The sequence below is a fragment of the Helianthus annuus genome, chromosome 10, assembly GCF_002127325.2.
Source record: "Helianthus annuus cultivar XRQ/B chromosome 10, HanXRQr2.0-SUNRISE, whole genome shotgun sequence".
Taxonomy (NCBI): domain Eukaryota; kingdom Viridiplantae; phylum Streptophyta; class Magnoliopsida; order Asterales; family Asteraceae; genus Helianthus; species Helianthus annuus.
In genome coordinates this window covers 62046847-62068134 of record NC_035442.2, presented here as the reverse complement: position 1 = coordinate 62068134, position 21288 = coordinate 62046847, and the positions used below count along the sequence as shown (strand labels likewise).

General features: G+C 35.8%; 2 protein-coding genes across 2 annotated transcripts; one reads left to right on the top strand and one right to left on the bottom strand.

Annotated features, from left to right (window-relative positions):
• Positions 1-666: 666 nt before the first annotated feature.
• Positions 667-11679, bottom strand: LOC110882295 (DNA-directed RNA polymerase I subunit 1-like). The gene is made up of 3 exons (XM_022130354.2): positions 11566-11679; positions 935-1210; positions 667-846 (listed from the first exon to the last, which is right to left on the bottom strand). The coding sequence occupies exons 1-3, from the start codon at positions 11677-11679 to the stop codon at positions 682-684; spliced, it is 555 nt and encodes a 184-aa protein (XP_021986046.1). The 3' UTR covers positions 667-681.
• Positions 11680-19551: 7872 nt separating this feature from the next.
• LOC110882337 (dehydration-responsive element-binding protein 2F) lies at positions 19552-20511 on the top strand. Its single transcript, XM_022130383.2, has one exon. The coding sequence runs from the start codon at positions 19554-19556 to the stop codon at positions 20343-20345; it is 792 nt and encodes a 263-aa protein (XP_021986075.1). The 5' UTR covers positions 19552-19553; the 3' UTR covers positions 20346-20511.
• Positions 20512-21288: the final 777 nt, after the last annotated feature.

Sequence of the window (21288 nt, the reverse complement as noted above, 5' to 3'; positions counted from 1 at the left end):
ATCCAAAAAGCCGACACAAGGGGAAGCTTGAAACAGAAGCCTTATTAGAATCAAAGGGTGTTAACTACACTTCTATAAGGCACGTTTATATTTATGGCCCGTTGAACTACAACCCTGTCGAAGAATAGTTTTTCCATAGGTTGAAAGCGGACCGACCCATCCCAATTCCTAACTCGGGTTTGCAAGTAACCCAACTTGGTCATGTAAAGGTTAGTAACTATAAGAATCGATCATGAAGTAATTAGCTTGTTTGGCTACAAAAGTTGAAACTTGGTCATGTAATGGGTAATTTTTATTGAACGGGTCAAATGGGAAAATGTATTGAACAGTTCAATCGACCCCAATCTTTTTGTCATTTTATACAAAACATGTTAAGGATATTGTAGTGTGCGATTGTGGTGGAGTTGCTGAATCTTAGACTTGATTATTACCCAATGCACATACCCTTACAAAGTTCACGAGCCCGTCGCAAGGCGCGGGGTGCCTACTACTTTATATAAAACTGAAGATTACATATATAAATCTCAATCCGATTAATCCCTATTAATCCTGATTTAACGCTAGTCTGTACCCAACCAGGCGACTAGCGCCAGCGATTCTTACAACACTAGATAAAATATAACCAAAATCGACATGTTTCAAGAGTAAATGGGTCAAAACAACCACCTCTACTAAATTTTTCTATATTTTGGTACTCAAATTTGTACCTATTTTTTGGTTCTCCAGGTTGACAACTTTGCGGTGAACCTTTTCACCTACATCTTCACCTTCAAGTTCCATCCTCATTTCTTTGTCACAATCAGGCGCCACCATGAGGTCGTCTAATCCACATGTAAATCCATGGAACTGATAAATAAAGTATATGAGACGTTAACACTACAAAAACAGTTTTAAAAAGGTTAAAAGAGTATTATTATTATTATACTTATAGTACCTGTAGAAAAGAAGTGAATAACCGACTAAAAGCTCCAAGTAAGAGCCCTGCAATGTCTGGACCATACAGCTCTTGAACCGTATGAACCAAACCATACTTGCCAAACTGAGCTTTGTCTATAACACCACACACAAGCTCGTTTTTCCATATTAATAATCTGGTTTCATCGGCCTCTTTTAGATTCGCATTGTCAAACTCAGCAAGCTCTTTTTTTAGACGTTTATTTGTTTTAGTTTTATCCTCTTTCCCTTGAAAATATTGTTCCGGAATCTTCACCTTGTTATCAACAATTAATATAAGGCTTATAACCTCTCATCAGATGATTCAGTATGACCTCCAAACACAAACAAAAAGTTAATTTATCCGGAAAAAATAAGAAGAAGAAGTTTTATACAAGTAATCGGTGAAATATGAGTAAATAAATTAATATATATATATATATATATATATATATATATATATATATATATATATATATATATATATATATATATATATATATATATATGGGACCGCTAAAATGAGAACCACCTCGAGTTGTAAGAACCGTGAGAACTACACGTACGGGGCGAGGTGGACCAAATTTTTTTTTTTTCATAAACGTAGATGCGTGTATTATAAACACATTTGTAAAAAAAAAATTTTAAGAAAAAAATGCCGTGTGTGTAGTTTTGAGCACCACAAGTTTTTGTTTACGGGTACCGTAAATCTTACCGGAAAATTTACGATACCCGTAAACACAAACTTGTGGTGCTCAAAACTACACACACGACATTTTTTTTTTTTTGAATTTTTTTTTACAAATTTGTTTATAATACACGCATCTACGTTTATGAAAAAAAATTGGTCCACCTCGTCCCGGATCAAAAAGTTCTCACGGTTCTTACAACTCGAGGTGGTTCTTATTTTAGCGCAATTCTATATATATATAGGGTTGGGCTATATAGAAAACCCTAAATATTTAAGAAACCCGGAAAACTCAAAGCTCCCGACTTTTTTTTTTTTTTTTTTGAAAAAAATAACACATGTAATATACATGTTTTTAAGAGTTTTGGGCCAAAAAAATCAAAAAAGCGCCGAAGGGTTTTTTATTTAAAAAAAAAACAAATTTCAGCAACTTTCAGCATTTTTGTCTAACACATGTTAGGCAACCGGACATTGCTGAAATTTGTTTATTTTTTTAAAAAAAATCCCTTCGGCGCTTTTTTGTTTTTTTTGGCCCACAACACTTTAAAACATCTATATTACATGTGTTATTTTTTTCAAAAAAAAATGTCGGGAGGTTGGGTAAAAATGGGGGGAGATTTGAGTTTCAAGAGTTTCCTAAGAATTTAAGGGTTTTCTGTCTAGCATTCCCCTATATATTATATATATATATAGGACAATGCTAGATAGAAAATCCTAAAAATTCGAGAAAACCCAACCTCCCGACTTTTTTTTTTTTTGAAAAAAATAACACATGTAATATACATGTTTTTAAGAATTTTGAGCCAAAAAATCAAAAAAGAGCCGAGTGGATGTTTTTAAAAAAAAATAAACAAGTTTCAGCAACTTTCATCACTAACATGTGTTAGACAAAAAGTGCTGAAACTTGTTTAGTTTTTAAAAAAAAAAAAAAACCACTCGGCGCTTTTTTGATTTTTTTGGCTCAAAACTCTTAAAAACATGTATATTACATGTGTTATTTTTTTCAAAGAAAAAGTCGGGAAGTTGGGTTTTCTAGGGTTTTCTTAAATTTTTAGGGTTTCTATCTAACCCTCCCCTATATATATATATATATATATATATATATATATATATATATATATATATACATATATATATATATATATATATATATATATATATATATATATATATATATATATATATATATATATATATATATATATATATATATATATATATATATATATATATACTTTGGAGTTTGGAAGTCATTCAGCCTGTTTGACTCGTTTCTTTTTAGCTAATTTATCCGTTTGACTAGAGATAAAGCATTCATTCATAAGTAAAAATATCTTTGTAACTGACTAAAGAGTCAAATATGAGGAGGGAGAGAGAGAGAGATGGATATCTTAGTTAAGTTGATGAATGAAGATGCATGGGAAAAAGGTGAGTGAGGCAGGGAAGATTGAAACCGTGAATGGTCAGGGGAACATGTGAATTACAACTCGTGATTCTCTCCAATGTTTTGAGGTGGATTTCTTCTTCAACATCATGCATCCTCATCAAATTCATAGTATCCCTCCCTCCTCTCCTCTCTCTCTCTCTCACCATACAGATATAGATGGATATATATTATATAGTGGGTGTTGTGTGTGAGAGAGAATGGAGTTGTAAGAAGTAACAACTAACAAGTCCCTCCACAAGTAGGGAGTATCCGAGGTGAAGCGAGTGTACATTTATTCAATGAAGACAAATTACTTAACTAATTACCTACATCATTCAATTCCTACAGACACGTCATATATCTATTCAAAACTATAATTACAACAATAACCATATGGCGGACCCAAAATTTTTGGACAATGGGGTCCCATTTTTTTGGTGTTCAAATTTTTTTGATCGGTCGTTGTTCGGGTCGGGTCGGGTCGGGTCGGGTCGAGAAACATAATAGAAAACAATATCATTACTAAATTACAAGTTTCATTTACTACACATTCAGCTAAATATAGGTGATAAAAAATTGAAATAGGAAAAAAAAATAGAGTGATTAATTTAAAATCAAGTTTAAGAAAAAAAAACACAAAAAAATGAGACAATCAGGTATCAAACCCAAGACCTTTTGTGTGTAAACAAGGGGTTTTACCACTGCACCAGGCTCACTTTCATTGTTATGGGGTCCAACTAAATTTTTTTATGGGGTCCATAGAAATTTTTATATACCGCTTGTCACGACCCCCGTGCCCGGTTTGACCCGGTCTAGGAGCCGCGAGACAAAAAAACCCGTGGTATTTATATTTTACAGCGGAAATCTTAACAGGATCGGTTTAAACTTGAAAATGCCCGAGTATTATTTATTTAATAATGCGGGATAAATCCCGTAATTTACAGTAGAGGAATCTCATAGGAATTCCCTTTTTATTTTACAAAACATGTTTATTTCTTTATTTAATTTGAGCCACTACTTCAAGTTTGGGAATGCTCCGTGGCACTTGTACTTGATTCACAGTAGGTCATCTGAAACACGTTGTAAAAATGTTTTGTCAGCGGGGAAATACTGAGTGAATCATTTATTTTATTAAAATGACACGTTGTTATAATTTACAGTATTAAGGGAGATTACAATGTTTATATGTCAACCAACTACCCACAGTATTTGTCACTCGACTCGTTTCTGTGACTGCGGTCATACCACTATTGGGTCCTGTCACCCAATAGTGACGAATATCACTAATTTTAGGCTCGCCCACCTAAAGTGATAAAACAGCAGTAATGTGCACAATACCTGTTGGTGCATTACGTCTATTGACTTCGTCTTGTATCATGTTATAGGATAGGATAGGTTAGAATAACCAGTGCACGAGGTTCGAGAAACGAGAAGTGGTTAAATAGCATGTTGGACCGCTTATATGGACATTGTCCATAAAAGCGATCCACACAACTTACCTGGACCGCTTTTGTGACATGTACGTATAAGCGGTTCCAGATCTCTATAAATAGGTGACTGGTTGTTTCATTTGTAGGGGCTCAGAACTTGTAACGAAGTGTTGCCGGAGCTTCCTGGATCGCGAAGCATGAATCGGCATCTATCTTTATTGTTTGAAATTTTTATGACAAATTGTTTGTGTATTTGATAAAGTTTGAATGTGCAGGTGCTAAATGTTGTTGAAGATTGTGAGAGTATTGCACAGGAAGAGGTTGAAGATTCCTGGTTTTGGTCAGACAGGGAGTTTGTTGGTTGTTTTGTATGAATTTGTGTTGTGGTTGATGATTGCTGTTTGTTTGTGGTTGTTTGTTTGTTTGGTTTGATGTTTGAGAAGATTGATGTTTGTTTACTTAGTATAAGTGGTGATGGACTATGCCGAAACCCTCACGGCGGAACAAACATGATTACTCACAAGTTGAAGAACGGTTTTCTAACAGTCAAAATCAATGGGTTGTAAATCATGGGGGTACGTTATATTTTCTGCAAAACAGAGCATGAGATGCAGAAAATGGATGGCGAGATAAAGCTATCAGTATCGTTTGTCAAATTTCTTTAATGGTTTTGCATTTTAGGGGGAGAAAAATTGTTAGAAAATACAAAAACATTAGAAAATTTGAAAAATACAAAAACATGATAAAATCAAAAATTTGAGTTTTGTGTAAAAAGAGGAAATGATAGTACATCAGTAGACAGTTACAGTATGCTAAAGATATGTAATGATTAAACAGCATTAAGCAGTCTCACTGATGATATATCGATAGGTTTTTATACATTTAGAAAGCTTTTTCGGGATATAAACCTAAATTCAAACTTGCTTATTTCGTGGGGAACACTACTTGGATATATAGGTGACCCCTGAAATCTCATTTGAAAGGTCTCGTATTCTGATATACTAGGTGTTTATACTCTATGATGTCTGGGGTATTATTCCGGGACTTCTGCTGAACGGTGGTTCTGACCTAGTCCCTGGCTAATACTTTCACCAAAATGCTTGAAACATAGCATAAAGCCCTCAGCTGATTAGACAATAAAATTGATAATCAGTTGTTGTAGCTGAAAAGATTCTCTAAAGGGAACACACTGCAAAGTCGAAGCTGATATCTCTCTGCTGAACGGAAGTTCTGACCTGAGATCCCTCAGTTCTCGCATACCCTAATTTATGTACAGACATCATTGTAGTATTCTTACCTGTAAGACTGAATATTGGGATTCTGGATACGGGAGTATATTCAAGAGGTGGGACACATGAGTGAGTTTAAGTCTTAAAACATCTAAATAGTATCCTGAATCAGTTGAAATTTGTATGAAAATTTAAAAGGATCAGTATATCGACAATCTAAGTGAATTGTTTAATTCTAAGTATGATTTAAAGCTTAACGGTACTTGTGACTGGTCAAAAACTGATATGATCCTCTGACGCATACTCAAACAAAAATATTGTTTGTAAATATGTTTGTATATATTTTTTTACAGCTTTATATTTTCAGAAAACACAAAAAGATTTTGATTTCTGAGTTATTTTCGATAAACCGATGTCTGAGTTGCTGAGTTTCAAAATCTAAGTATGCTGATTGTGTTTCTGAAAACAAAACGAGTTCATTAATTTGAAACTTGAAATTTCTTGGAAAATCTTTAAAAACATGGGTGATATCTTCAAGGTCATTAACTTGAACTTGAATGATAATTTGTGAGGGAATTGGATTCTTTATATTGCCATATCTGTTAAGTTTGTTGACAGGGGGAGTGTATTAGAGAACATGTTTAATGATTTTGAAAATATTGTTACTTATGAATGTTTGAGAATTACAGGAAAGATTCAGATTACGATCCCGAAGAGCTGAGTTTAAGGGGGAGTCTGGAGATAAGTTGTAAGTGAGGAAGAGCTTGTAGCTGGAAAAGCAAGGTGATGATCTCTAAAAGCACAGAAGCTTGATGAGAGGGGGAGCCTACTGATGATGAAGTTGTAAAGATAATCAAAGTGAAAGATTAAAGGATTCTTATATGGTTGCAATCTGAACAAGTTGGCAAAGATGATCAAGACTGAAGAGGTGGCATAACAGAGAATGTTCACTGAAGACTTCGTCAATATCCGAGGGGGAGTCTGTTGGTGCATTACGTCTATTGACTTCGTCTTGTATCATGTTATAGGATAGGATAGGTTAGAATAACCAGTGCACGAGGTTCGAGAAACGAGAAGTGGTTAAATAGCATGTTGGACTGCTTATATGGACATTGTCCATAAAAGCGATCCACACAACTTACCTGGACCGCTTTTGTGACATGTACGTATAAGCGGTTCCAGATCTCTATAAATAGGTGACTGGTTGTTTCATTTGTAGGGGCTCAGAACTTGTAACGAAGTGCTGCCGAATTGCTTCCAGGTTGTAAACATTATCAGATTCAATAAAGTGAAGCATTATATTTAGTTTGAGCATCTAATTCACTGATTCCGCCTTTGAATTGGAAAACGACTCTTCTGATCGACTCATTTAGGGTCAACGACGATCCAACAATACCCCACATACCGGCTGTAATTGAAGACTACAAAAACTTAATCCCTGTAATTATAACTTTGGAAAATAACTTGGAGTATTGTAATACAGTTGATAAAAAGAGAATGACTCACATTGCAGATTTAACGAGCAGTGTATAAGCCTACTGATTAGCCTTTGTTTAACCTAATTTAAATAACAATGCACATAAACTGGGTTAGTAACTAATACAGCATTTACGACAATTCACAAGATTAAACTCTCACAACAATTGACAAAGTGCGATACTTAAACATCCAGCGGATTCGCAACGAATGACAGAGTATAGCCCGAGTCCGGGCAGCACTCAAACATCCTGTTGGAATCACGACGAATGATAAAGTATAAACCCAATTTGAGCAGCACTTAAACATTCGTTGGATAGTTTCAATCGATCGGACGTTGAATCGTAGCAGCAATCGAGTAATTACCCTGTTTTGCGGCAGCACTTCTTGAATTGTGTGTGTTTTAAGACTGTTTCGACTATAACTCAGAGTACAAATTGAAATTGAACGTCGAACAAACGCACAGTACCAAGTCCCACTGCCCTCTATTTATACCCTGAAATTCGCCTCCCTCGTGCCACGCGAAAGATCTACTTGTGCGCGTCGCGTGGCGCGAGAGACCCTAGTCTACCATAGGTTGGCTTCGTGTCTAGGTAGCTCAGCTGAGTTGGTTTCGCATGCAATTTCACTTCACACGTAAAATTGTTTAGATATTATCAACTAGGGTTTACCCCCTTGAGTTTTAGGGGCCCTGATCCTAATTCCGATTGTTCTGAAAATTTTAGGGTTTATGCAGAATTACTTGGGTTTCTCAATTAGACAAATAAAATAATAATTTAATAGTTTTGGTGAGAGTTGTTACATCCTACCCACCTTAAGAAAAATCTCGTCCTCGAGATTTACTGGAATAAATGAGGTTATTTCCGCTTCATTTATGATTCCAGCTCCCAAGTGTATTCTGGTCCTCTTTTTGAATCCCATTTGACTTTGACTAGCACCAGTCGTTTGTGTTTGAGAAACTTGACCTTTCTATCTTCTATCTGCAGTGGTTTCTCTACAAATTTTAACTTTTCATTTACCTCTATATCTTGAAGAGGTACTACCAGGGATTCGTCTGATAAACATTTCTTGAGATTGGATACATGAAATACATCATGTACCCCAGCTAATACTTCTGGTAGTTGTAGGCAATAGGCAATTGGTCCTATTTGTTGAATTACTTTGAAAGGTTGTTGGACCCAGTATGGCCTTAACAACTTCTTTTTACGTAATATGGCAAGTGATTTCAGTGTATGTGAAAAAGATGTGCGGAAATGGAAATCAGACTTTCAAGAAACAAGACCTACAGAATTATCAAGTTTATATCACTTTGAAACAAATTACTTTAACAAGGTGATTGTAGGATTATTATCTAATACAAATGAATCTTGATTTCTGTGGGTGAGAAGAGCAGTTGGAGTTTGAGTGTTTGTATGTGAATGCTAAGCTTCAAACTCAAGTATCTTCTGCCTCTCGAGCCTTCTATTTATAGATGGCTGTGGACATGAATAAACATTTGTTTATTCATGCAATAAGTCCTGCATAAAGTAGCAATTTGACATATTCATTGAATCCATCGTTCAAGTTGCATTTGTAATCATGAAAACCAATAATGTCATGCTTCGGTCATGGGTGGCAGGATAGAGTTGTGATTTTAGACAAGTGGGTCTGTTATCAGAATTTCTGATAAGCCACTTCATCAGAAATTCTGGTGAACAAATCATCAGAAAATTTGATGATCAGATTTTGTCAGAAACTGATGATATTTCATCAGAAATATCATCAGATCCATCAGAAACGACCTTCTCTGATAATCCAAATCAACTCTTTATCAACTTGAGATTCTTTGTAGTAGATACTTTACTTTTCAGTTGTCCCAACTGATTTTCTTCATCTTGTTGTGTTCTTCAGGACTGTTATCTTCTTCAGAGATCCAGCTGATTGAGATTTTCTTCAATACTTACAAATAAAGTTTCCTATCAAAGGTCCTACGTACCTTGGACTTAGCTTTCCTTTCTTTCCGAATCGTACCACTCCTTTCCACGGTGAAACTTTCAAGAGTACCTTGTCTCCGACATGAAACTCTAGTGGCTTGCAGCGATTATCTGCATAGCTTTTCTGACGATCTCGGGTCGTTTTCAGTCTTTCTTTGATTTGCGTGATTTTGTCTGTGGTTTCTTGCACAATTTCAGGTCCTGATAATTGGCTTTCTCCTATTTCTGCCCAACAAACGGGAGTTCTACACTTTCGTCCATACAGTGCTTCGAACGGGGCAGCTTCGATGCTCGAATGATAACTATTGTTATAGGAGAATTCAATTAAGGGTAAATGATCATCCCAGTTTCCACCAAAATCTATTACACATGCCCTGAGCATGTCTTCTAAGGTTTGAATGGTTCTTTCACTTTGTCCGTCTGTTTGGGGATGATAAGTTGTACTTAAATTTAATCGTGTCCCCATGGCTTCTTGGAAACTTGTCCAGAAATGTGAAGTGAAACGACTATCCCTATCCGATATAATAGAGAGTGGGACTCCTTGTAGGGATACTATTTCATCTACATATAATTTTGCTAATCTTTCCATGGTGAAAGTTTCTTTCATGGGTAGAAAATGAGCTGACTTGGTTAATCGGTCCACAATTACCCAAATTGCATCATTACCTTTTCTGGTTTTGGGCAACTTGGTAACAAAATCCATAGTTATTAGTTCCCATTTCCAAACAGGCATTTCTAATTGCTGGAGTAACCCTGAAGGTTTCTGGTGTTCTGTCTTAACTTGTGAACAAGTAAGACACTTAGATACATAACTAGCTATGTCCTTTTTCATACCTATCCACCAGAAATTATTTCTTAAATCTTGGTACATTTTATTATTTCCAGGGTGCATAGTATACCTAGATTTATGGGCTTCTTCTAAAATTTTATTCCTTAATTCTCCCTGTTTAGGTACCCAAATTCTTTTCTTATGGAATCTCCAAATTCCATCCGCTCCTTGTTCCAATTCTTTTATTCGTCCTTTCATTCCCTCAGCATCGTCTTTGATTGCTGTGGTTTGAACCTTCTTTAATTGTTCCACTAAATCTAACTGTAGATTTAATCTGAGAGCACGAACTCGCTTTTGTTTCTCATGATACTTACGACTTAAGGCATCTGCAACTACATTTTCCTTTCCTTCATGATATTGAATATCACAGTCGTAATCACTTAGAATCTCCATCCATCTTCTTTGCCTCATGTTTAATTCTTTTTGCCCAAATATGTACCTTAAGCTTTTATGATCTGTATAAACTGTAAACTTACTTCCATACAGATAATGTCTCCAAATCTTAAGGACAAAAATCACCGCTCCTAATTCTAAGTCATGAGTCGTGTAGTTTTCCTTGTGCTTTTTCAATTGCCTTGAGGCATACGCAATTACCTTTTTGTGTTGCATTAACACACATCCTAATCCTAGCATAGAAGTATCGCAATAGACTTCAAAATCTTCTGTTCCTTCTGGTAATGCTAAGATTGGGGCATTTGTTAACTTTTGCTTTAAAATCCTAAAAGCTTCCTCTTGTCTGGGTCCCCATTCAAATTTTACAGCTTTACAAGTTAGTTTAGTTAATGGAACTGCTATCTTAGAAAAATCCTTAATAAAGCGTCTATAGTATCCAGCTAATCCTAGGAAACTTCTAACTTCCGTAGCCAATTGCGGGGCCTTCCATTTGGTGATCGCTTCGATTTCGGAGGGATCTACGTGAATACCTTTGTGATTTACCATGTGTCCTAAAAATTGCACTTCTTGTAGCCAAAATTCACACTTCGAGAGTTTGGCATAAAGCTTTTCTTTTCTTAACAATGTTAAGAGTGCATGTAGGTGCTCACAATGTTCCTCCTGACTTTTGGAGTAAATAAGTATATCGTCTATGAAAACGATCATAAATTTATCCAAGTACGGTTTACAGATTCTATTCATCATGTCCATAAATGCTGCTGGAGTATTTGTTAATCCGAAGGGCATGACTGTAAACTCGTAATGTCCATACCTAGTTCTGAAAGCAGATTTAGGTATGTCTTCTTCTTGTACCTTCAATTGATGATATCCGGAGCGCAAGTCTATCTTAGAAAAATATCTAGCTCCTTGCAATTGATCAAAAAGATCATCAATCCTAGGTAATGGGTATCGATTCTTAATTGTAACCTTGTTTAATTCCCTATAGTCGATACACATTCTCATTGATCCGTCTTTCTTCTTTACAAACAACACTGGAGCTCCCCATGGAGAGGAACTTGGTCGTATAAATCCTTTACTTAGTAATTCATCTAACTGTTTCTTTAATTCTAACATTTCAGTAGGTGCTAACCGATAGGGTGCCTTGGCTATCGGTACAGTTCCTGGAATTGGATGAATTCTAAATTCTACCTCCCTATCGGTTGGTAATCCTAGTAGGTCTTCTGGAAAAACATCTGGGTATTCGGATACTATCGGAATATCCTCCAGTTTCTTACTTTTGATATTAGCAACTACCGAAACCATATATGCTATTCCTTGTTTTCTTGAATAACTGGCCAACTTCATTACCGAAATAAATTTCAGTGGCTTTTGTAGCTTATCTCCGGTAATTATTACTAATTCTCCTGTGGGTGTATGGATTTCTATGGAATTTTTATCACAGAGAATTCGAGCATGGTTGGCTACTAGCCAATCCATTCCTAACACCGTGAATCCGGCTAGATTCATAGGTAATAGGTTTGTAGAAAATTTATGACCTAGGAGTTCTATCTTTCCTTGTTGCAAGACCTTATCTATTTTAACAAAATTTCCATCTGCCGTTTCGACTGTAAAAGTCTGCCTAAGGTTGGTTAGAGGTAAATTAAGAGCTTGGCATAATGAAGTATTTATAAAACTTTGGTTCGCACCAGAGTCAAATAATACTTTTGCATAAACATTGTGAACTAAGAACGTACCAGCTATGACGTCAGGAATTAGTTCGGCTTCCTGAGTAGTCAATTGAAAGGCTCTTGGGTTCTTCCTGGTAGTTCCTTCGGCAGGTTTAGCCTTGTTGTCTGCTGGTTTAACTAATTTAGGGTAATCTGGCTTGAAATGCCCAGTTTCTCCGTAGTTGTAGCAGACTGTGGTTTTCTTTCTGCAATTTTCTTCACGATGTCGTACAGCTTTGCAAAAGTTGCAGGTTTCCCTACATCTTCCAAAATGCTTCTTCTTACAGTCTTTGCAAAATCGCGGAACAGAAAATTGCCATGTTCCCCTTCTCTTGAAATTACTACTATTACCCACATGAAATCCTTGGGTAATTTTCTGGGCCAAATCCTTCTTTCTATTTTCTTCTCGAGTGCGTATCAGACCGTCAGTTAAAGTGTTGGCTAATTCTATCGCATTGTCAATCGTGCGAGGCCAAGCAGCTTTAACAATGTCAAGAATCTCGCTAATCAAACCCCAAATATAGCGAGAGATAAGTACCGGTTCTGGCGAGGCCAGAGTAGGTACAATCCTGGCATACTCAAGAAATTTGGAAGTATACCCTCGACAGTCCACATCCACCATTCGATGGCTCAGAAATTTGTTTGCCATTTGTTCTTTTTCATATTCGGGACAGAATTTTCTTTCTATTAATTGCTTAAATTATTCCCAACTCATGGCATAAACCACGTCACTTCCCTTAGCTTGTAATACCGTGTTCCACCATTCTAACGCTTCTTCCTTGAAAAGGTGCGAAGCGTACATGACCTTATCTTCCTCGGCACATTTACTTATTTTGATCACTGCCTCGGTTTTCTCTAACCAACGCAGTGCCGCAGTCGCCCCTTCATTGCCTGCGAACTCCACAGGTTTACAGGCAAGGAACTCCTTGTAAGTGCAACCAGGTGTTGCAGCTTTCATCCTTTTATGTATTGGGGTTTGAATTATGTCATTATTATTACCGCCTCCATTGATACTATTACTGGCAGTATCGTCGTGCGTACGTTTACTAGGGCGAGCTTGCGAAGGCTCAACAGGACTTTTTACTACAGCGACGATAGCTGGGATAACATTAACTATTCCCTGAGCAACGATATTTTCTATGTCTTGCCGATTTAGGAAGTGATCCTCGTTATTATGTTCCGACTGGTTAGCTTCATTAACTGGTTCATTTACGGCGTGTTCCATCTGGATGTATGTCAATTACGAACTATTATTTAATATAAACACTTTGATATATTTTACAACCAAACTTTATTTAAAATAATAAACATAACAACCTTATAGATCTATTACAACTAAATATAAAAAAAAACATACTACTATGACAATTACATCCTGCATTTATTTTATTCCCTTTTTCTTATTTATTTACCATGGTTGGTCTCGGTTTGGCTACTTATCTTAATTATGGATCAAGATTCACTGCAGTAGTGGCTAACATGTAAAGGTCTGACCATTTTTCATTTAATTCGTCTTCCCATGGCGGGTTTTTACCTATTTCCTTATTAATTATCACTTCTTTTGAATTGGACGTTCCTACTTTCTCCTGGCTTTTTCTAATAATCCAATCTCTCTTCTCGGGAGAGAGTGGGTTTTCATAGGATGCTTTACGAATAAATATTCCTTCATTGGTATTCACTGAATATCTTGAGGAATTTGATTGGGACGAGGTTCTCTTAGGGTCTGTTTGGTATGGGGTAACGTAATAGATGAGAGAATGAAATGGACGAGGTAATGGAATGGACAACGGAATGAAATGGATCATTCCATTCCATTGTGATGTTTGGTTACTCATATGTGAATAGAATGAATCATTACTTTGTACAATTTGATAAACACAAAAAGATGAAGTAACGAAACAAAACTGTATTAAAAACGACAAAAATATAATTGCCTCAATAATAATAATAATAATAATAATAATAATAAAAACATATTTTTTTCCATTCCTTGAAGGAATGGAAAAAAAACACCTACATACCAAGGAATGGAAATTATTATATATGGAAGGAGTTACATTCCTTTGGAATGCTCCATTCCATTACCACATTATAACCAAACATGTTTCTTTTCATTCCATCAGAATGATCCATTCCATTCCACCTTCCATTCCTTCATACCAAACGCTACCTTAGTCTTTTGGGCACTATCTAGTTGATGGTAAATATCTGAAAGTTTTTGCTTACCCATTCTGTACATTAACAAGTAGTCAATGAAAAGACAAATTAAGAAACAAATAATCACAAAAACATGTACAGCCAAAACTGTCGACTTTGCGACTATTCGATTTTTATATATTTTTAATAGTATACGTCCATACACACTGATTATCTTACAACGTTTTATTTTTAGACTATTTTACAGGATTGATATTTTACTATGATTATTATTATTATACACTATAACCACACCACCCCATGCAATCCCTGTTAACTGGTTTTTTAGAAACGGCGTTCCCTATCGTCGTATATCCAGGAGATCTGCTCTCCTACTTCCCGAATCCTATTTCCGGCATCCACCAACTCCTCGCCATAACGGCGGAGTTCAGCTAAGTTTTCATTACTCATTGGTGGGTTCGGTGCAGGTTCTGGGTCGAATTGAGGGAGAAAAGTGTCAGGGCTATTCATAATGTTCTGAAATTGCCAGTCGGTAGTCCACCACTCTTCTAGTGTTCCTGGTAAAGGTCTAGGGTGCATAATAGGGTCTGGAATGGCAGGTTCTAGGTGAACAGGTAGTAGGGCTTCTGCTGAGTAGTTAAAGAGAGTTTCATCGGCAGGTCCAATGATATCAGCTAGTGACAGTTTACGGTCTAGTTCCTTTTTCATGGTCTTTTGGGTCGTCCTTTTTCATGGTCTTTTGAGTTGCTGGCTTTTTCCTGCGTACACGCCTCCAACCTGCCCACCTATGTCTCTTTGTCACTACTTTAGGTTTTTCCTGGGGTTGGGCTTTAAATACCATAGGCTCCTCCACATCTGCCTGGTATCCAGTAGTAATACTGGTGATATCCATATCTGTACTATGGATTGAGATATTTTGTAGGGCTTCTGATAGTTCGTTCATGTTGTTAGCACACACGAAGACGCACACAATCCTAAGTTAAAATTTTGTAAACTAAAATTGCACAAAATCAAAGAATAGCAATCAAATAAATTAAGTATTTTTAAATACTTAATTGGCTTAAATCAGTGGCTCTGATACCACCTTTTTCTGTCACGACCCCCGTGCCCGGTTTGACCCAGTCTAGGAGCCGCGGGACAGAAAAACCCGTGGTATTTATATTTTATAGCGGAAATCTTAACAGGATCGGTTTAAACTTGAAAATGCCCGAGTATTATTTATTTAATAATGCGGGATAAATCCCGTAATTTACAGTAGATGAATCTCATAGGAATTCCCATTTTATTTTACAAAACATGTTTATTTCTTTATTTAATTTGAGCCACTACTTCAAGCTTGGGAGTGCTCCGTAGCACTTATACTTGATTCACAGTAGGTCACCTGAAACATGTTGTAAAAATATTTTGTCAGCGGGGAAATACTGAGTGAATCATTCATTTTATTAATATGACACGTTGTAATTTATAGTATTAAGTGAGATTACAATGTTTATATGTCAACCAACTACCCACAGTATTTGTCACTCGACTCGTTACTGTGACTGTGGTCATACCACTATTGGGTCCCGTCACCCAATAGTGACGAATATCACTAATTTTAGGCTCGCCCACCTAAAGTGATAAAACAGCAGTAATGTGCACAATACCCCACATACCGGCTGTAATTGAAGACTACAAAAACTTAATCCCTGTAATTATAACTTTGGAAAATAACTTGGAGTATTGTAATACAGTTGATAAAAAGAGAATGACTCACATTGCAGATTTAACGAGTAGTCTATAAGCCTACTGATTAGCCGTTGTTTAACCTAATTTAAATAACAATGCACACAAACTGGGTTAGTAACTAATACATCATTTACGACAATTCACGAGATTAAACCCTCACAACGATTGACAAAGTGCGATACTTAAACATCCAGCGGATTCGCAACGAATGACAGAGTATAGCCCGAGTCCGGGTAGCACTCAAAACATCCTGTCGGAATCACGACGAATGACAAAGTATAAACCCAATTTGAGCAGCACTTAAACATTCGTTGGATAGTTTCAATCGATCGGACGTTGAATCGTAGCAGCAATCGAGTTATTACCCTGTTTTGCGGCAGCACTTCGTGAATTGTGTGTGTTTTAAGACTGTTTCGACTATAACTCAGAGTACAAATTGAAATTGAACGTCGAACAAACACACAGTACCAAGTCCCACTGCCCTCTATTTATACCCCGAAATTCGCCCCCCTCGCGCCACGCGAAAGATCTACTTGTGCGCGTCGCGTGGCGCGAGAGACCCTAGTCTACCATAGGTTGGATTCGTGTCGAGGTAGCTCAGCTGAGTTGGTTTCGCATGCAATTTCACTTCACACGTAAAACTGTTTAGATATCATCAACTAGGGTTTACCCCCCTTGAGTTTTAGGGGCCCTGATCCTAATTCCGATTGTTTTGAAAATTTTAGGGTTTATGCAGAATTACTTGGGTTTCTCAATTAGACAAATAAAATAATAATTTAATAGTTTTGGTGAGAGTTGTTACACCGCTTCTACTACTATTTAAATAAAGATTGGGGTCCGGGGACCCCGTTCCGCTTAACGTGGGTCCGCCCCTGACCATATCCAGTATAATCTAACCTATAGTCAAGCTATCTGTAAGGTTTGGGAAGGATGATATATAGACAAGCCTTACCTTCATCCTAAAGGATAAAGAAACTACTTCCAGTGAGACCGTCAACTCCTAAACTATATCCAAACATAAGAGTCAAATAAACATACAAATACAAGCAAGATAACACTCATAGGTTACCAATATAAGATGAAAAGCTAAGCTCCTACTTTTACTAGAAATGGAGTAAGATCACATACAAATAAAATATTTCATTTAAAAATTATAGAAACTATTTAAAAAGTGTTGTGGCATCCAATCAATGATAGAGAATAGATAAAATAATAAACTAAATAATATCAATTATATTGAATTCTCTATAATTATACTAACGAGCAATCAATTCTTTTCTTCTTTTTTTTTTTTTTGAATCTTCCTTTTTTTATAGTGCGGATATAATTGTCTACAATAAAAAGTGTTGATATAATTCACATATATGCTAAAACCAGTTATCTTGTTTAATTTACATATGTTAATATAATTTAAAAGTGAAACTTACATGTATGTGTTATTTTAGTATGTGCCAGTATAAGTTTTTAAATTATAAGATCTTTTTTCACCGTTTTTAAGATAAAGATGATTTATACCGTCCTCAATCATAATATTATACATTGGTTAAAAGTTCAAAGGTTGGATAGTTATAGAATCACAAGAATGTTGATTAATTTGATAAAACCAACAAACTTTAATAGATTAGAGTAACATATTTTAGTAGATAAAATAACATTATTTTTTTGGGTTATTGGATTTTAATAATTCAAAGTTTCACATGTTGGTGGATAATAATCCAAACTTTAAAAATTCTCTTCAACGATACCAACTTGTAAGAATTTGGCGCTCGTCAATCTTTTTATAACTGCAGTGCACTTAAATCTATTAAGAAGGCTGTAGGTGCACTTGAATCTATTTAGAAGATCAAATTCTTATATGTTAGAAAAAAAATCGATGTTGGCTAAATTCTTACAAGTTGGGAGTTAGATGGAATTTTTAAAGGTGGAACTATTATCGGCCAACAGGTGAAATTTAAGATTATTAAATCCAATAACCCTATTTTTTATCTATACATGACACAGGATATATATTTTGCAGCTAATAACTTACTAAATCAATATAAACAAATGAAATTGATAATTGAATGGTCTCACCACGAAAAATAAATAAATAAATTTGTATCGACGGGGCTTTACCAACGACAGGGTGTCACCAGAATAGATCCATCTTTCCTGACGGCATGTCGCCGTGAAGTCATTGTTTTAGTTTTCTTTTATTTTTGGCCTATGTTGACGATACATCGTCAAGATAGGTTATACAGGAGAATGAGGAATTTAGGCGTCACTGCAAAACCTTTTACCGAAGACACATGTTAAAGGTAATTAGTTTTTGGTTTTCTCATCTTTTCGTCACTTGAAAGTCTTGACAGATTTTCTTGAAGTGTCTCTAAATTTTCTGAATATGTATTCATTGATTTAGTAGAAACTTTCAAACACCCCTTCGATCTGAATTCGATTAACTTAAGTACGTTATGTAGTTTTTTCTCTAGTTTAAGTTAATAATAAACTTAGACTATACGTAGTGGATAGAATTGTAGGCGTTTTTGCCCTCTTCCACGCCACAAAACGCCGGCAAGGCCGCCCCCATGGGCGTGTTTTGTGGTTTTTGGTTCTCAGGCGTTTTTAAAAGCACGCCCAAGCCCCATTTGATGGGCCAATCACATCTAAGCCTTTTCTTCTTTAGCTAATCAATTTTTTTATGGTCTTTTTTTTTTAATTATTTACACCCATTTTAACATAATGCTTATATCCCCACTACACATAATTTAGAAAAACGTCTCATTACTGATTGGACTGCCACATGTTATAAAACACCTGGATTATTATTCACCCAACTACTATGTATGTTCTTATTTTGCAATCTTATCAACATATATGAATATTGTATCGAATTGAGTGTTATTATGTTTGCCCATGAACTTGATATGACAGATATGTAAAACTCCTTATTATCTAATTTAGAAAGTGCTACCTAATATCATTTTTTCATGCGAAATAATAACCTCTTTCCGATGTCTTTATTTTTTTATTTTTTTTTATTTTTGTCACTAATTCGAAAATAACACCTACTTTTATTTCTAATTATTAAAAAACAACAAATACATCTAGTAAATATTCTAAAACAACATCAATTTCCCTCTTGACAACAGATTAATAGTGTTATGAAATACCAACATAATTATCTTAATATTTTACGTTAATTATTATATTTGATTACATGTTAAATTAACTTGATCGATAAACTAAGTAAACTGCTTTAGTTTTATTTATTTATAACATGTAGATTACAATCATAAATTTCGATATGTTTTACTTTGGTTATTAATAAATGAGTAAAAAAGAAAAACTTCTAAGATATAATTGTGATATTTCAAATGCAATTATGATTATCACGTACACTACTAAATATTCAACAAAAATAATATTCTTTTTGGGCTTTGAGGTTGGTACAGTCTACTACTAAACCCAACGGTCACATGGGCTTCAAAAACCAAAAAGGAAAAATGAACACTTTCTAAAACGTGACAACATTTAACCCCATATACTCACACCCCTCTACATAACCCCCGCTCCTTTTCACACTTCACTCACCAACTTCAAACCACCATGGACAACTGCCGTAGAGCCACCGCTCCATTCAAGCCATGGAAGAAAGGCCCGACCCGAGGCAAAGGCGGTCCTCAGAACGCCGCGTGTGAATACCGCGGTGTCCGCCAGCGAACATGGGGCAAATGGGTAGCAGAAATCCGAGAACCCAAAAAAAGAACCCGATTATGGTTGGGTTCTTTTTCTACCGCGGAAGAAGCTGCCATGGCATACGATGAGGCCGCTAGAAGACTCTACGGCCCTGATGCGTACCTTAACTTGCCCCATCTTCGATCCAACTTCAATCCGCTTAACAAATCGCATAAGTTCAAATGGTTTTCTTCAAACAAGTTCATGTCAATGTTTCCAGCCACTGGTTTGCTCAATCTTAACGCGCAACCCAGTGTTCATGTGATTCATCAAAGGCTTCAAGAACTCAAGAAAACTCATCCATTGCCGTCTTCCTCGTCGAGCTCGAGTGGTTCCTCCAATGTTGATCCGATCAACCAAGAGCAAGTTCAAGTTCAAGTTACAAGTGACAAAACCCATGTCAATGAATGCATTGAAAAGCCTCAAATTGATCTCAATGAGTTTCTTCAGCAACTTGGAGTGGTAAAGAAAGACAATGATAAAGAGGACGAGTTTTCGTCTTCGAAAGGTGTTCTTGAAGAATCTGATTTGGGAGAAGAGGATTTCAACTGGGATGTGTTAAGTGAGCTTAATGGATGTCATGATCATTTTCATATGTTTGATGTTCATGAACAGGAACATGATCAAGAACTGGTTTTGCCAACCACCTTGTGGAACTTTTAAAATCTTCCAAACTATATTAGAGCTTCGGATAGTTATCAAAATATGATCAAATCTAAGAAAGTACGTCGAGAAATGGTGGTTGGAGAGCATGCATGTATGTGTTGTCGTCTGTATAAGACCATATTATCTTTTTTCCATTGATAGTAAAGTTCTATAATGTCCCAACTTCCTTAATATTGTAGTGAGATGGAAATCTTTTTTAATATTGGATTATACAACAACATATATAATTAGTTACAAGGGTGGGGTTTGGCTACAAAATCCATTTTTCCTACAAAGTGTACAAAGTCATAAAACACCACAATTTCAGCCATAAAACACACTCAAAACTCACAAATAACATAGTGAAGATCACTAAAACACAATATCCAAACCCTAACAGTCTTTAAAAACTTCAAACACACCATCATACAACTATGAATATAAAACGCAACATGATAATCAACATAAAACACACTAATGTTAGTCATTCGATAATCAAAGCCTTATCATCCAAAACACAACACAAAACCCACAAATATGGTGTTTTAGTAATCTTCACTATGTTATTTGTGGGTTTTGAGTGTGTTTTATGGTTGAAATTATGATGTTTTATGACTTTTATACTGTGACAACTGACAAATAACCGGCAATTCAGTACAAACTAATCACTATTTTATTTACATAATCTTATGCATTTAGCGTAATTTAACTACGTAACTGTGTCGTTTATTAGACAACAGTGTTAGGACAAGAAAACAATGCTAAAACATATGTTGGTTTTTGTCGTGTTTCGAAACCAATCAAACAATGTCTTAAAAGTGTTGGTAGAAAGTGTTGCGTGCACTATTCACGGTTACACTATTCATGCTAGCAAACCATGAAAACAAAATGAAACAATGAAAAACGACACACGAATAACATGACTGAGTCCATATACATAAAAAAACACTAATATGAAAAC

What these genes read in the sequence shown, in the direction of transcription:
- LOC110882337 (XM_022130383.2), top strand. Translation starts at nt 19,554, where the DNA reads ATGGACAACTGCCGTAGAGCCACCGCTCCATTCAAGCCATGGAAGAAA.
- LOC110882295 (XM_022130354.2), bottom strand. Translation starts at nt 11,679, where the DNA reads ATGGTTTCGGTAGTTGCTAATATCAAAAGTAAGAAACTGGAGGATATT. An exon ending in GATTACCAACCGATAGGGAG is followed by an intron (nt 1,211 to 11,565) that starts GTAGAATTTAGA and finishes GTTGATAACAAG; the next exon opens with GTGAAGATTCCGGAACAATA. An exon ending in TATTCACTTCTTTTCTACAG is followed by an intron (nt 847 to 934) that starts GTACTATAAGTA and finishes TTTATTTATCAG; the next exon opens with TTCCATGGATTTACATGTGG.